The 16,768-nt window shown below is 39.9% G+C and overlaps 1 protein-coding gene across 2 annotated transcripts in view; it reads right to left on the bottom strand.

Annotated features, from left to right (window-relative positions):
- Positions 1-574: 574 nt before the first annotated feature.
- BARD1 (BRCA1 associated RING domain 1) overlaps positions 575-16,768 on the bottom strand; it is a 42,421-nt gene continuing 26,227 nt past the window's right edge. For both annotated transcript variants that reach the window (XM_074595809.1, XM_074595810.1), the window contains 5 exons: positions 14,673-14,781; positions 13,059-13,194; positions 11,913-12,005; positions 2,776-2,873; positions 575-2,070 (listed from right to left, as the gene is read on the bottom strand). In XM_074595809.1, the coding sequence (XP_074451910.1) occupies positions 1,741-2,070; positions 2,776-2,873; positions 11,913-12,005; positions 13,059-13,194; positions 14,673-14,781 (766 nt within the window). In that variant the 3' untranslated portion in view covers positions 575-1,740. The remainder of the gene's footprint in view (positions 2,071-2,775; positions 2,874-11,912; positions 12,006-13,058; positions 13,195-14,672; positions 14,782-16,768) is intronic.

The following is a 16,768-nucleotide window of genomic DNA, read 5'->3' as shown; positions in this document are numbered from 1 at the left end:
TTGATGTGCTATGAAATGCCAAGTGAAAATGCGCTACAATTGTTAAAATAAATGACCAAGTGCACACAGTATCGACTCGGTACCTTATTTGCTGCCAGTGTTTATCTGCACAAAAACACAAAACACATTCATCCCATGGGTTGTTCCATTTATTAATGAGCTTTGCATTTTTGCTCGCTCGCACAGACGTGTGAGTACTTGAGAAACGCCTTTAGTGAAGAGCAATGATTCAGTCTAGCTTAAGTGATAGATCAAGATACTCCAGCTACAGAAGTCTAGTAGATGCTATTGAAAACTCCACCTGTTATACCTCAAGTGTCTAGTTCCAACTATAGAGCTTTATGCCTGAGAGAGTTCTATAGAGCACATTGAAAATTGGCATAAGATCTCCGGTGGCAATGGTTACAGAAAACAACTCTCCTGCACTGAAGAGCTGCTCTTGCAGAGCAATATGCTACCTTCACAGCTGGATCGAGTTCACAGAAAAGTACTTAAATTTCCATTTACCTGCTGAGATACATATGGACTATATAGTTATTCTGCAGCTAAGCTCATGCAATAAGATACTCCCAACTTACCGGCACCAAAAGTTTTATTATTACAAGCAATACAAAAACAAACACGAGAAACTTTGTTTTATCCCACAGCCATCATTCTCATTGTACATTATTTGAGACACCATTTTTAAATTATGAATTCACGAACTGCGGCAACACAAAAGATGCAACGCATGACATAGGAGCACAGAGTGAGCAAGTAAGATTCTGACAATAACTTATGATCAGTTATAAGAAATTTTGTAACAAATATGAAAGCTCCAGTATTGCTCCAATGCAGCGGGCTAAGTTTAAGTACAATTGTGCAAAGGGAGGCATCATTCTTTTGACATGATTAATTTTTTTTCATTAAAGTAACCATGATAGCAACCATCTGCATTTACAAACAAATTTTTTTATATAATAATTTAATAAGGATCCTGATGCTTAAAAACCTTTAGAAAATAGAATCGAATTCGAGTTACACATTTACAAGCATGAAAGGACAGAAGTGAATAAAGGATTACTCTTGTTACAAATAAGGAATTTTAGACCGAGATTTTTAAAGATAGACTTTTCAAAATTGTCTGTTTTCAAATTAATTCAGGCCATTAGTTCTACTCTAATTTCTACGAGGCTTATCGCATGCCAAGAATTTCCTGCAAAATTCAGTTGTACAAAGTTATAAGAAACATCACACGTCATCTGACAGAAGAGATGTCTACACAGGCAAATGACTACGTTCAAATCCAGAGAGTCCTTTTTTAAAAAAAATACAATAGCTGGCCTGGCTGGGAAATCTTGACACATACAGTAGATCCTTGTCAATGGGTACTAAACACAAAAGAAACAGGGTCACGCTCTATCACCCAGAAAGGGCTGGTTTAAATCAAGAATACAAAAGGTTTCGTTTTGCAAAAATCTTAGTTACAAAATGTCAGTGATTATTACAGTTAAGTCAAAGGCAAAAATAAAGCCTACTAAATAACCCAAGGCATATTTTTCAATGCAGTATATTTATCTCTCTCCTCCATTGTATGTTCATTTATGCCAGCGTATCAGTGATCTTAGTAACTCATTTAAACGGTCAAAGCTCTCCTAAGTGCAAAACATAAATCATAGCTTCAGACCAGCGTTTACCAGAGTGTTCCGACTGCTCAAGATTCACCACATTTTAAAAGCCTTGCTTATGAGCGACTGATCTTCATTTTACAGGCAGGAGCTGAAATGACATGACACAGTCTATAAGCCAGCTGGAGGGGGCCATCCAGACTTTGCCCTGACGAATTTTCTCTGGCTTGAATTTAGAAGACGCATCATAGATTACATACTGAGTGCAAAATCTCTGGTCAGAAGCAGATTCTGCATGGTAAGCCACCGTGTTGATCGTCTGCGTCACATCACTGTCTGGTTTTGGCTGCCTAACCAGAATTTGTCCTCCTGCTGCTTTGACCAGTTCCACAAGATCACTCTTCTGGTGACAGTTGAAAGATCCCATAAAATAGAAGTAGCATCCATCAAACAACTTTGGCAGCTAAGTGGAAGGGAAAAAAAAAAAGTATAAATACAGGACTGCACAACTTGAGCATGCATGAAAAAAGTGGAAAGGAACAATCTGTGCCTACAAAAAAAAAAATACAATTTAAAGTAACCACCAACACTGGATGCTAGAAGAGTAACTTAACGTTTAAGATCCTCAGTGCAACCAAGAGAAGTTGCTTACAAGGTAAATTCTTGCTTATGTTTAAATATTTTCCAGCACAACAGGGTTTAACTATGAGCTAGGAATATTTACAGCTGCTGTTACAATACATTTAATGAACTTCTCCAGTGTAATCCAGAAAGTAATCAGAAATTAACCCAGTTAAATATAAGAGTGCCCTTATATGGAAACAAGAAGCAATAAAAACATTTTTCTTTCAGCTTTCAGATAATTTCAACTAGGTTCTAAAGCTGAGCAGAGAAGACCGAAGCAGCATCACCTCCTGTCCCATATAGCTTCTTCCATGAGTGTAATACAGCACTCCCTCTGACAAGGTTATAGCAACATATCCACTAATAGAGAAAAATGACAGCTTTATGGGTGTTCGCAGTTCTTTCGATCACCTTGCACATAATCAAATTTCTGTACAAGACCACATTAAAATTTTACATCCGCTGCACCTGCACATGTGGCAAAGGGCAAAAATGCATGAACCAAAGGTCATTAAGGTAATCTGTCTCAAGCAATAAAACCCACCAGCTGTTTTCTGTTGAGCCGCCCTCTTTGTGGGCCACCTTGGATTTCATACTTCTCTTCTTGTTCTCGTGCTGTGGTTTGTAGACAGGCTCGCACCCCTACAAAAATCACAATAAGGCAAGCAAAGATTAGAGACCCCATGTTCTAACAGGGGCTTGCACTAAAATGAAAGCATTACCCACAATGCAAAAACATAGCATCAAAGCTTGTGTGCTTTAGCAGTTTGCTTTTAAACTTGAAAAAATTTAGAACAGTGGCTGAAGATGCAAGTTAGATGGAGAGACGCAGTATCACGCTAAAATCAGTGCTGTAAACACTAGGAATTAGTAGCTTTTCCTCTTACCCACTAAAGGTCAACCACTTAATGTCAAATGTCAAATTGCTGATCATTTGGAAGCTTAAAGCCAGCGTGTAGAACCAACTCTGCAGTTATGAAATGGAAGCAATTGCCTGATAAAGAGCAATTACAAAGCAAGCACAAAGCTGTTTCTGAACAGCTATAGCCTCAAATAACAAATCAGATAGGATTTCAAGGTCTCCAAGATCAGCACAAACTGGAGATTTATGCTAGGGTTTAACAGCAGCATTCGTTTTTGTTACCACCACTGCATAATGAGATTGCCTTTTAAAGTCAACGTGGTTTTACCTTGTTTTAAGGCTAGTTATTTTTTCCAATACAGAATGCGCTGATGCTAATGTATCACTAACAGCGGTTAAACGTACTACCTGACCTCACTTGGGCAAGAGAAATGGCTGTGGTCACCCATTCAAGGATGGAACATTTTGCCTGCACGTACATTGCACTCATTAATAAAAATTACCCAAGAAAGAAAGTTTGCAAAGTTGATTTTGAAAACTGTTCCATGAGGATTTAGAATGTTGTCAAGGTTGTAACTTTTAAAGCACTCCTTGCACAGTGTTTCTTACTCAGGCAACTTAATCCTACTGTTTAAGTATGAAACCCATAGTATTAAAAAAAAAAAACAAAACGAAAAAACCCAAAAAACAAACACTACCAAAAACCAAACAACAAGCTAATGAAAAACAAAAGTAAAATGCGGGGGGTTGATCCTAAAAAAGAAGAAAGCCCAAGACCATAGTCTTGTGAAGGATCACTGGATACTTGGTACTTGGATCCCTGGAAGGTACTTGGATCCCATGGCAGCCAACAGACAGGAACATCTAATCTAGAGAGATCTCAAAAGCCAGCTGTTAGCAATTTACCACCAGCTTGTACAAACTCACAAAATGCAATGTGAATTCATGTTTTAGTAACTACAAGTCCTCCAATGTACTTACATCAAAAAAGATAAAGCTATACAGAAAACCACAACTGGCTGAATACTACGACAAGGTATCTCTCCCTCCATGTTGGTTATTTGCAGTTATTCATTCCTTCAATGAAAATTAACACAAACTTATACATAACTAGAAGGGCAACCTAGTTATGTATCTTCCGGAAAAGCAACCTACATATTCATTATGGATAACGGCAATGAATACTGATAACTTATTTTCAAAGTACTCATGACTCAAAAATAAATCTAAAAGTTTTTTCAATTTTATTTTATTTTTTTTTTTATCATCACAACTCAACAAGACTTCCTGTGTCAATCTGCCTAACTTACACAGCTATTCTTTCCTTCCACGAAAATACAGATGTTAATGGGTGCCACTTACAATAAAGGAAAACCCGTCTCGTCTAGTCTCAAGAACAGAACCGTCCATTCATTAAGAGCATGTTTTATTTCAATCTACCATCAAAAGCTCAATTTCAAGGACTTTCACCACAAAGCTGAGGCTTTTATACAATGAGCACATCACAAATTGAGCATCCAGCGCCAGCATCAGTAAATGAAGGAAATTTGACATGAAAGCAATAACAGACTGAATGAATACAAAAGACTATGACATCTTTTTGTACTGTTACTTCCCTGGGGGGAAAAAAAAAAATTAATCATGAAAATGACTAACGTCAGTGGAATGTCTGTTTTAGGAGAAAACACACAATAGGTTATGTCTGTTTTACATACATATGTATGTCCATTTTACACTGCCAAGTCCTCTGAGGAATCTATAAGCCTCAAAGTTCCTTGTCACGCATAATGACAATCCTCCACGCAAGCAAGAAGAGATGCTCATCTACATGTCTCCTGTTTTCACTATAAGAACCACAAGACAAACACGTTTCCTTGAAAAACTGGAAATATGCAAAGAGACCATTTGCCCAGCCAGCGACTGCATGATCAGCATTCTCATTCATTTGAGCTTTTCTCAGCCAGCTAGAATCAGAACTGATCTGCGTCTTAACACATTTGTGGCACAAAAGCTGTGCGTTTCAGATAGGATAAAAAGCCATGACCATAAGTTCTCAGTGCCCAGGTCAGCCATGTCACCTTCTTAGAGGAACATTCCTTAATTCCTTTAGGATATTTCACTGGTATTTCACTCTTGGCTCCTATTACCTCAGGAGCCCCTGGCTCATCTCTGTAACACTTCAAGTGTGCTGCAGTGTAGTCAGCACATCTCAGAGCAACAGGCTGTGGGCCCTTACTTGCATCCCCTCCCTCTAGTTGTTGCCTGTTGTCCCACAGCTTGTCACAGGTAAGCCTGATATTGCCCTCCTCCCCGCTTAAACCCAGTTTAAAGCTCTGTCAATGAGTCCCGCTAACTCGTGAACCAAGACCACCTTCCCCGTTCAAGATAGACAAACACCATCTGAGGCCAGCAGCCTGGTGCTGTGTAGGCCATCCCATTAACAAAACATCAGTCATGGAGCCATGTATTAACAGACTGGACGCGTCTGTTTCTTCCAGTGTCCCTGCCCGCAACTGGGAGGAGAGAGGAAAAAGTAACCTGTGCTCCACATTCCCTTACCAAAGGTTCCAAAGCCCTGAAAGTCTCTTTTGATCCCCCTTGGACTACAGGTTGCAGCTTCATCGCCACCCACATGGCTTCATCACCACACAACTTGTTCTTTTCCCTAAAGAGAAGAGGGGGATTATTGCAACTACGCTTTAATGGCCCTCCAGTTTAATCACAGTAGTTCTTGGATCAGTTACCCGCACCAGGGTGACTTGTACCAAGGCGAGTGGCATATTCCCATTTCACACAGACCAGAGCTGTCTTGTAATGTCTTGTAATGAGCATGTACACGCTCATTAATAAAGCTTGCCTGACAGAAGACAACACTGGGGCGAGATCACACATGCAGAGGGGCCATGCGAGTCTCTTCCCTAGAAATATAGAACTTTAGAAGTTTAAAAGCCTCTTAGACAGGTGGTTTCACACTTGCAATTTGTAGATATAAACAAGATCATTTGCACCAGATTGTAGCAAAAACCGAGCCTGCATTAAGGTCCCTAGAAAATATCGCAGAAAAAAGGTTTTAGCTTAATACAACCGCATTTTAGCTTGATGCCACCACATTTGGCAAGGAGAATACTGCTCATTAGCAAGATCAGTAAAGCATCGCTACTTATACTGATCCTGATTACTTCACTGAACAGCTGCCCCTACCTTCTCACCTTCCGGTATATAAGGAGCAAGCAGGTTAAAAGGGTGCCCACTCTAACGGTATCGTTAATTGACCTTTGATACGACTGTAGCTATTAGTACTGGAAATAAAGAAATCGTTACTTGCAAAATTTAAGATCAGAGCCCTATAATCCTTATTCATGTAAGTCTTATTGGTTTATAATGAAACTAACTGCATCAGCAAAAACAATTTAAACAGGATGAAGTACAAAAAGAACTGGTTGCCAAGAACAAGTTGTAATCACCCGCAGATACCCAGGGGTAGCTCTCAGTAACTCAATTAGCCTTAGTGGAGTTTTGCTGGATTTGCATTAATAAAGCAAAGAGCAGGGGTTAGTCCCACAAATCTCTTAGAACAGCCAAAAGTAATTTAGAAATACACGGTAGCAACAAAGAAGATAAGATGCTACACATTCAACATCTCGTAGAGAACGCAACTGAAACTTCCTCAGCTCGCTCTGCACTAAGTTTTAAGACTTACCTGCAGATTGAGTAAAGCTTGGTGAGATTATTTTCCAAGAAAAGGAGGGAATCTGGACTGAGAGAAAACCTTAGGGGGATCTGGCATGACTAGCTTCAGTTTGTTTCCCATGAACAGTATTACTGGTCTCTGCTACAGCACAGAAAAGAAATTTTTATGCTGTGTCTTATATGCTTATAAAGTAACTTCAGAATCACACATTTTCATGGAGGTAGAGATCTTATTTGGTGAAACGAGACCGGTCTACTTTTCCAACACATGGAAATGACACAAGATACTGCAGAGACTAAAATGAATTTGCCTAAGAACAGTAATTAACAAGTTAATCCAGTTGATATTTATTAAACTTGATGGAGCAGATGCTTAGAAAGTCCTTAAACATCAATTCCCAGAAGCCAGGAGCATGTAATATGAAAATAATTACTTCACTTAAACCCCCAAGTGTCCTACCTTCTTTAAGAAACCAGCATTTGCCATTAGCCATTCCCAAGGTGCAGAAGGCAGGTTACATTCCACTGGAAGTGCTCATCCTCACTCCCGATCCTCTCCCATGCTTTTAAATGAAAGCAGTAATATTGCCCATCCTTTGCCTCAGAATGGGCTTCCTTAATGTAAGGTTTTCTTCAAACCAAAACTGAATTAGAACAAAAGGAATCTCTAAAGATGATAAACTCAACAGCCGGATAACACAGAACAGGGGGAGCAGTGGAAACATGGTTTCCTTTTCTTCTAGACCTTATTTCAAACCAGCCCACTTCCCCGTTCTGCTGACAAAGGCAAACACCAGATTGCAGCCATCCTTGCCCTCATTTTCTCCTCTGCAAAACCCCGGCAGCTTCAGTCTAAACTTGAGCTGACTTTGAAGCAAAACTGTTTCACTCCTCATTTGCAGAAGGTGCAGACACTGTGGGAGTGCAGAGGCTCAGACCCCATTGACGTGAAATGTTCCCCTCCGCTGTACACACAATACAACAAGAACATGCACGTGCACCTTAGGTATTTCTACCACCTCCCACAGAGCTGCGAGTCATTTCGTAGAAGGATGCAGCTGAAGCAAGTCCCCAACTGCAAAACAAGTGTGAAACTCCAGCGATCAAAAGTTTTGAGCTGTTTCAAGGAGGGAGGGCTTTGCTGAGTATCAGCCTGTTATCTAAAAGATGTTTATGCATGGAAGAGAGACAGCCCTAGCCTGAGAAGCAGTCAGCTCAAACAGCTCTGCACTTCCCTTGTCTAATAGCCTAAACAAGGACGGGCTATTGTTCCCAGAAATTCAGAAAGACGCTTTCGCCTTGAAATGCCAGTCAAGCAATCCTCTAGCTCTTCCAGTCAACTCCCAGTTGTTCCGAATCCTTACAGGAAAAGCAGTGTTGGTTTTGGGGTTTTTGGGGGTTTTTTTTGCATTCTTTTAAACGATCAGAGCTGAATCATTGCTGCTGCTCCAGGTAAGCAAAACAGAAGAAGGAATAAGCAATCAGATGCTTAGAATTCTGCCAGACTCTTCGCTGCAAAGACTGACACGAGCTTGTTTCAATGCATATCGTTACCAAGATCATTTTTCATTCCCTGCTTTAACAGATGACAATCAGTTTAAGAAAAAACAAGCTGAAAAGCTATTAAAGACTTCTGCTGGTTTTAATTACACTATTCTATGCTCTACAAAAAGCACAGAGGAAACACAGTGATACTTGAATCTTTGTCTCAGCCTACTTGCAGAAGGATAATGATATGCTACTTTGTGCCCTATTACCGTCCCAGAAATAATGAAGGCAATAAAATAATGAAACCAATGAAAGATATGGCCAAGGGCAAGGAGCACAGTGACAACAGTGTCTCAATTGAATTCTGTGCTGCTTTGAAAGTGGATATATTGCTGACAGTGTATTATATATGGAAAATGTGGAACTACTGCTGGTAAGGTGAAGTTTTTCTTCTGTGAATATCTAATATTGCTCAGTGGTAACATCCTTTCATCCTAATCTTCTACCTGAAGACAAAAGGGAACCCCAAAACCCAAGATACGTATTTAAATCTTGGCTCTCTAATACTTAGAGGCCTTAGATTTACCTCAAACTCTGCTGGAAAATTCCGCATTGCCTCTCTACTGATACTAACGCATGCCATATCGGTGTGTATAGACATACAGAAAGGGAAGCACCGTAGAATTATACAAGAGAAGGAAACTGCTTTTTATTTGAGAAACACATCTTGAAAGCCTGCTATAACGGAAGACTTAACATAAGAAATACACTCTCATATGAAATACTGTTTTTGCAAGCATGCAATTTTTTTTAAAAAAGTGGTGTAATTATGTGTAGGCTATAAATATAACTTTAGAAATAACACTCAAATGCAGCTTACCTTATAGTAAAAAAAAAAATATTCAAATACTCCTGCATAGTCAGCATTTCATTAAGTGCTACACTGAGCTTTGTTTTTTCAAATATTTTTCAGTGAAGTTTTTGAACATGAATTTACTTCAAGTGAGTGGTTTAGAACACTGACCTATAAGCAACTCCTTCAATTTATTTGCAGTGGCTTTGACAGAAGTAAGCCAGAATATGCACATACTTTTGGAAGTTTATTTGCATAACATTTAAGGAAACTTATCCAATAGAAGCCACAATAAATAAAGAGAGAAATTATGGAAAAGAAGAGACCTCTTTTTTCCTAGACAAATGTTCCATCAGCAGGAGTCCCATTATTTGTTATAACAATCTTTAACTTGTAATGACTCTGAAGAAGACTAATAACAGACTGGTGGGAACAGATGGAGTGGTGCTGTTAATTATAGGCACTTAGCTGCATCAGACCCCATGAGTTATTACTAACATTTCCCACTAGGGAGGAGAATCACTCGCTTTTAAGTAGTATGTTGCTTACTAAGCTGGGAGCATTAGCAGTCAGGATTGTACTAATCAGTACTAACAACATAAAATAAAACTCAGCTGCAAACAAAAAAAAAAAAGAAAATATTTCCTGAATAACCCCTCCACGGTTTTATTTATTTTTTCTTTTCCAATCTCTTCTAAATATAAAAGTTCTTCCACAAAGATTTAAACTTAGGTCTCACTAATTAAATCTCCCTACCACTCAGCTAAAGAAAGCTACATACCTCTACTGGCAACATTAGTTTTCTAAGCATCTGATTAGCAAGAAGATGAAATGAAGGACAACCACCCTAGCACGTATGACAGAAGGTACGCACACCTCCTGAACTGAGTGAAGCCAAGAGCCCGCAAAGGGATTCACCACAGAAAAAGATTACTCAGTCTTAAACGGGATATCGTTTCAGAGCACCTGCACGCATCCTTTCCAGTTACACGACCCAAACATTGCTTCTGGGCCTTCTGAGCTTCCTGCAGCATCCCTACCTCCAAACAGGAAACCATTTCCCTTCTGCTTATCAACAAAGTCTCTGGAGGTTATTAAAGCCATCTGCTTGCTTAAGCATAAACAGTATTTCTCCATGTCACATATTCAACAAGAAGCTACTCCTATTTGTACGAATCACAGCACAAAGACAACACAATCATAGAATGGTTTGGGTTGGAAGGGACCTTAAAGACCACCCACTGCCACCCCCCTGCCCTGGGCTGGGACACCTCCCACCAGACCAGGTTGCTCCAAGCCCCGTCCAACCTGGCCGTGAACACTTCCAGGGATGGGGCAGCCACAGCTCCTCTGGGCAACCTGGGCCAGGGGCTCACCACCCTCATAGGGAAGATTTTCTTCCTAATATCTCACCTAAATCTCCCCTCTTTCAGTTTAAAACCAATCCCCTTCATCCTATCGCTACACTCCCTGATAAGGAGTCCCTCCCCACCTTTCCTGTAGGCCCCCTTTAGGTACTGGAAGGCTGCTGTAACATCTCCCTGGAGCCTTCTCTTCTCCAGGCTGAACAACCCCAAGTCTCTCAGCCTGTATTCATAGCAGAGGTGCTCCAGCCCTCTCATCATCTCCGACACGCTCCAACAGATCCATATCCTGCTTATGTTGGGGGCGCCAGAGCTGGACGCAATACTCCAGGGTGGGGTCTCACCAGAGTGGAGTAGAGGGGCAGAATCACCTCCCTTGACCTGCTGGGCACAACTGTTTTCCTTTTGCAAATGCTTATAAGGCCACAAACAGGTGTAGGTGTTATAGAAAACACTTCTGAGGGGACACCAATTCAACAGACCCTTTAAAAAAAAGCCTGGAACAAGTCCACTGACTATTGGAAGCCAAATGAACACTGTGCAAAAGTTCAAGGTTCAAAGAGTCTGATGATGTGTCTTATTTGAAAAACTATGATGCATCTTTTGAAGCTTGAAGCAGTGCCTTCATAAGCATTAGTGTCTGGAAAATTTAAAGAACCCTCATATTCTGATGTTTAGTCACACAGTAGAAAACTGGCATTAAATTTGTCTGTGAGTTTTCCATGGATGATTAACTCATTTGTAGTGTACTTATTGGCTAAAAGGACTTAGCCATAAAGGTCAAGGGGAAGAAGATGGTTTTTACAACTACAATGAAAGCAGATACTAAGAAACACATTAGAATGAACAAATAAAACCCAGAATTTGGGGTGGAAGTCCACAGAACAGCTGTATAAAAAAAAAAGCAGGCACTGCATAAAAACTAATTACAGATTGCATGAAGGATGACATCAAAACTACTTTCATGCTAAGGGCACGCTATGCAAGTCATCTTTCCCTGGAAGTTACTATTTTAGTTGAAGAACACTCCAGTACGCAGGTCTTGATCACACACCGCAAGTTTCCTATCAATTTCAATGGAAGCTGCTTATAAGAAATCCAAGAATTTAATAAATTCCTTCCTCCTCTCCCAGGATATTTTCTAATCTTCCAAATCCTTCTTAATGTAGCAACGTACAAATTCACTCCCCACTGATACTGAGAGTACCTACCCAGTACCTCTAATAATGAAATGAACACATTTACCAAGGAAGGACTAGTTGTATTTAATTAAATCTCTAGTCATTCAGGAGATTAAAAAATAAAACCCTAACACTTTATGTTGATAGTATCGATACGAGGGCAGTTGTCGAAAATTTTCTCTGGAATCCCATCTACAATTTCTGGTTACAAAGCCCAAAAAACCCCATATATTTTATACTTACATTCAAACTTGAGGACCCAACATCCAGTCAGAACAGCCATCATACATTTGACAGTACTTGGCATGGGAGCATCAGGGATAACAAGATGAGTTACTAGGAGAAAGATTACATCGGTAGAAGTAAAAGCACATAAAAATCAAGAGCCATGCCTGGCTGAAAAGCAATCAATCACCATTTAAATAATAAACAGACTATAATAATTTATGAACCACTCTTTCCAGCACAAGTATGTGATTTTTGAGACTAACATACGAGTAAGTAGAAGTGCTATTAGAAGTTTTGTGGGTTTCAACATATACTTGCTGTGAAAAAGGGAAGCCATGCTTTTATAGTTCTAAGCTAACACATAAATCTTCAAAGGAGGTTCTGGTTTACAGGATAGTACTTTTTTTCCCCAGTCCTTTTAAAGTTATATTTAACTCTGACAGGAATCCTACTATGGAATCTCACTGCTTTAACACAAAGCTAACACAACTCAACTCATAATTCTGGAGTATTAATCAGGGTGTGAAAGATGGTAGGGGAAAATTACCTTAGCATTTCTTTTACAAGCAGGAGAAGCATCACTCCAAAGAAAAACTAATAGGAGGGATTAAGACAATGTTACCCCCCCCCTCAAAAAGGAACAAAAAAAAAAATGATCCTCAAGTCACATAATTTGGCCCCATCCTCTTAATGAAGAACAAAATTTGAAGGAAGGTAACACGTGAGAAAAAAAAATTGTCAACTTGTAGTCAGTGACATGTTCTTTCTAAAGGCAGCATCTGCCCAAGACTCACTTCTGCAAGACAAAAAACCTTACAGGATGTCTCATATGAGCAGAGATCTCGGTAAAAGTTGGTAAAAGAAGTGTAAAGAGAAGAGGTCTTCAAGCAGAACTTACGGATTTTAAATAACAGATAATATCATGTCAAACTGTGGCTCCCCCAGAAGTCTCCTGCCTCACTAACGAGGCAGGCTTTATATGCATTTACATGCAACACAAGACATCATTGTTCTACTACTGCTATAATTCGGGGATTTCAGAAACTGCACTTATTAGGAACGACAAAAAACCAACCCTGCTGCAGCTTGTATCTTAAAGGATAAAGTGCAGAACTGTAGTTACTCATGTTTAGACATAGACATTTCAAGAAGACTGCATACCTCTGCTGTTAAATTCCGTACACCTTTGGGCCTTCAGAACTGTTGCTAGTTTGATCAGCGACTTCTGTTGCTTGGAACTAAGATTGCTCCCCAGCAGAACAAGGGGTCCGTCTGTTTGCTGGCTAGGGCTTAGGGCCTGCATGAACAGAAAGTCCTACAGTAAGCTGAATGTTTGGGAACATAAAGAAAGCAACTAACTTGACAGATTTATTTAATAAAGAATAAGCATTTTGAAAAACAATTCATGGCAAACTTAGCGGGCAGGGTCCATAAATAAATCTCTCTATAAAAAAACAGCTCTAGAGGAAAAAAGCTTGACATTAGAGGTACTTCATTTAGCTTAAGCAAGGTACCAAAACAGTTGTGCATCAATTTTTTTCTTCCTTGCTTTTATTTTTTTTTTTTAAGACATTGGTATGCACACATTTAGCTGGTGGAACATAGTATAAACAGCCTTGCTGACTGCGGTGTTGAAGGAGAACCAAATTTCCCGATGAAGCAGTAAAGCCTCCTACTTGTAGTGAAGTATGACCAACAGATATGCTACATAATTAAACACCTGCATTTCCTTTTACTAAAACAGTCCCTAATCCATTGCCCTGTAAGTAATGAATGCTTAAGGGGTTTTTTTATGCAGATACTATAAGGCAAAGTAAGAGGAGCTGCTTGCTCAAGTTTTACGCTGACAAAGATGCAATACTTCAGCTCCTGGGTCTTCATAAGTATTCCCAGATTCCACATGGATCAAGTCATTCGTAGGAGCTGGTAACCATCCGCTGGCACACACTCATCCCAACGCAAATACAAATGCTGAGTGTTTTGTTTGAGACAGAAAAGCTGCATCTTACATTTGCTACAGGTGGGAGGAACGGTCATATCCTTGCCGATTTAGCTCCAACAGTTTACTTTTGCCCAATGGGTATCTTATTACCTCAGTGAGGAGGGATCACAACAAGCTGTATACCCTGGAGCAGAACAGGACTACTTGTATCAGCCAGGTGAGTTTAATCACCATTCATTAGGAAGCACAAAGCATTTCATAATGCAGTAACTCGTTAAGTCTGAATAACCTGATTTTGGTCACGAATCCTGAGAAATCTTTGGCAAAAAGAGGGGTTAAACAAAAACAAAACCCCCAAAACAATCTTCGAAAAGCTGTTCTCAACTGCTCTCAACATCTTCATTGTTGGACAAAGGACAATACTGGAATAGCCTTTTAAAAGCACACAAAAAGCACCTGGAGTAAAGACTGCTGCTGCTTTCAGCCAGTTCGGCAAGTAGAACAAATTTAAATACACAGGAAACAACAACAATAGCATGTTCAATCAACAATACTTCAAGAATAACACAGTGCTCATTCTCCTAGAATGAAGCCACGTTACAAGAAGCATTCTTTGTTTTCCTAGATAAAGCTATGATAACACAGAATACCATAGCCTGTAACCGTCCCGCATACACTCTAGAAATATTGTCCAAGTTAACATCGCAACCTATTTAAAGTCTCCCTGTTAAGGCAGGTGATGTTCTGTACTTAGGTCCAAGCCTTCAATATTTACAGGATAAAATTATGTTTTTTTTAAAAAGCAAACCAAAACAAAAGCCACACACGCTTACCTCACGGGGCTGGTTAAGTGAAAATGATTCATTCTTCACTGGTAACATCAGCACAGACTTCATCTTTTCGCTTTCTGCATAGTCCACAGGCCGCAGACCGAATATATTACTGGCAAAACAAGTACAGATGGGTTTAAGTAAATAAAATGTGACTTGATTCTTAACTAACTAGGCACATTAGCTGGGTAGCTTTCCCTCCCACTTTCTTATTAATATGTAATTTCAGCTAAAAACCACAAAGCTTCAAGTAAGAACTGCATCCAAGACAGATGGATACTGAATTACAAGCTGCTGCATTCAGCTGAGGAGTAAGGGATGTTCAGAGCAGTGTGTTCAGTTAAATAAACCACAGTCCTTGTTAAAGCTGTTTCCAGAGACACTTTGTTATCATTTGCAAGAGCCAGAAATTTCAGCTTTAAACTTTCATTGCAGTCCTATAACCAAGAAAAATGTATTTTTGGCTTACCCATTTGCCATAAAAGCCATGTCAGAAGATTCTATGATCTGTGTTAAACATTGGAGCTTGATGTGGTTGTGCTTTTATGGGAAAAGCTACCTGCTTCCTACTGGGGAACTGTGACTCCCTCGCACTTCCAAAATTTGAGCATGCATCTCATTTTCCCCTCAGTGTGCTGTTCCACAGCGCACGTTACAGCCAATTCATTCAAATTTTAGTTGGTTGCCAATTTTGTTGAACACTATTCATCCTTTGTGGCACCTCATGGTTATTAGATATGCTTCAAGACCCATTTCCTCCCTCATTCTTTTGGCATTACTCAGACAGATATGATTTGCTATAAACACAGCATCAAGCACAGCCATGGCTTCTATCTCTTCTTCACACAACTTTGCAGCTGCAGGACAGGAGTGAGCGGAGGAAAGCTTGAAACTGCAGAACAGGTATAATTGCCATTAACAAACACGATCCTCTGACAGTACTTTTTGGGAAATATTCTGCTTGCTTTGCCCTTTGCGAAAATAATGGTGATTCCAGCTGATCCTCTTCTCCCCACCTCATGTAGCTCTGGCTCTCAAAAGGCATAATAAGAGCTCGTTAGAAAGGGGAAGCTTGTCACCAAGAACATAGCCCTGACTCAGTATCTGAAATCCAGCAAGCTTAGTCATCAAACAATGAAACATTTAAAGAGGTCAAAAAATCTCTGCATCTTCCAAGCACTGTGTCTTTCTTAGCCGCACACTGCTGTGCAGAGTAGGAATCTAGGAAGATCTACAGGGAATTCCACATATGACCATAACCCAATCCAGCCCGAAGAGAACCTCCAATCATTAAGTCTTCACTCTGACTTAATGGGGGGGGCTTTGACCAGTACCAAGCTGAAGGATGCATCTGCCCTTAGCACCTCTCCCGGCTCCCGACAGAGCTCTGCTCACTAACACAGCTTCCCGGGAAAACAACAATCCACAAAAATCCCACACAGAAGATTCTGGGATGGTATTTTCACAATTGCTAATTTTACAGTATCACCAACCCCAAGCTCTTCTGTGTTACTAATGAGCAAAGAACTAGCATATCACAAATTCTGCCGACTAAAAGAGAATTGGTTAAATCTCAGCCCAGCCCTGGGAGCTGTAGCCCATTAAATATTGTCATGCTGTTCCTGCTTTGTCATGCACCATCAGGGTAGCTTTGCCCTTTCTTTAAATAAGGGCCATATTTGACTCAAACTGCTGCAGGGCAGAGTTCCTTTAAACAATGCATCCAGAGAGGGGCGGGGAAAATAAAATAAAAATATTAGCACATAGACTAAAATCACCTTTAGACTAGATAGCTGACCTTTCACTGTGAACTAAGCAGGGGGAGGAAATCACTGCGCATCAGTAGCAGAGGTTTGGGAGTGTCTCCCCCCAGTAAGTCACAGTAAGATCCTTGACTGTTGGAAAAAAAAAAAACAAACCAAAAACTCACGAATGTTTACCATAGATAAACATATAGGCCATCACAGTTAAATACAGAACATTTTTTGCCAATTAAACTGTAAAAATAAAAGCTCCAGCTACTCCCTGTGTATTCACTTAAAATTTTTTTCTGCATTTTTAAGATCATTTCAGTTGCCTCTTACCAGTGTATTGCAAAA

The sequence above is a fragment of the Larus michahellis genome, chromosome 7 (assembly GCF_964199755.1).
Source record: "Larus michahellis chromosome 7, bLarMic1.1, whole genome shotgun sequence".
NCBI lineage: Eukaryota > Metazoa > Chordata > Aves > Charadriiformes > Laridae > Larus > Larus michahellis.
This window is presented reverse-complemented; position numbering and strand designations above follow the sequence as displayed.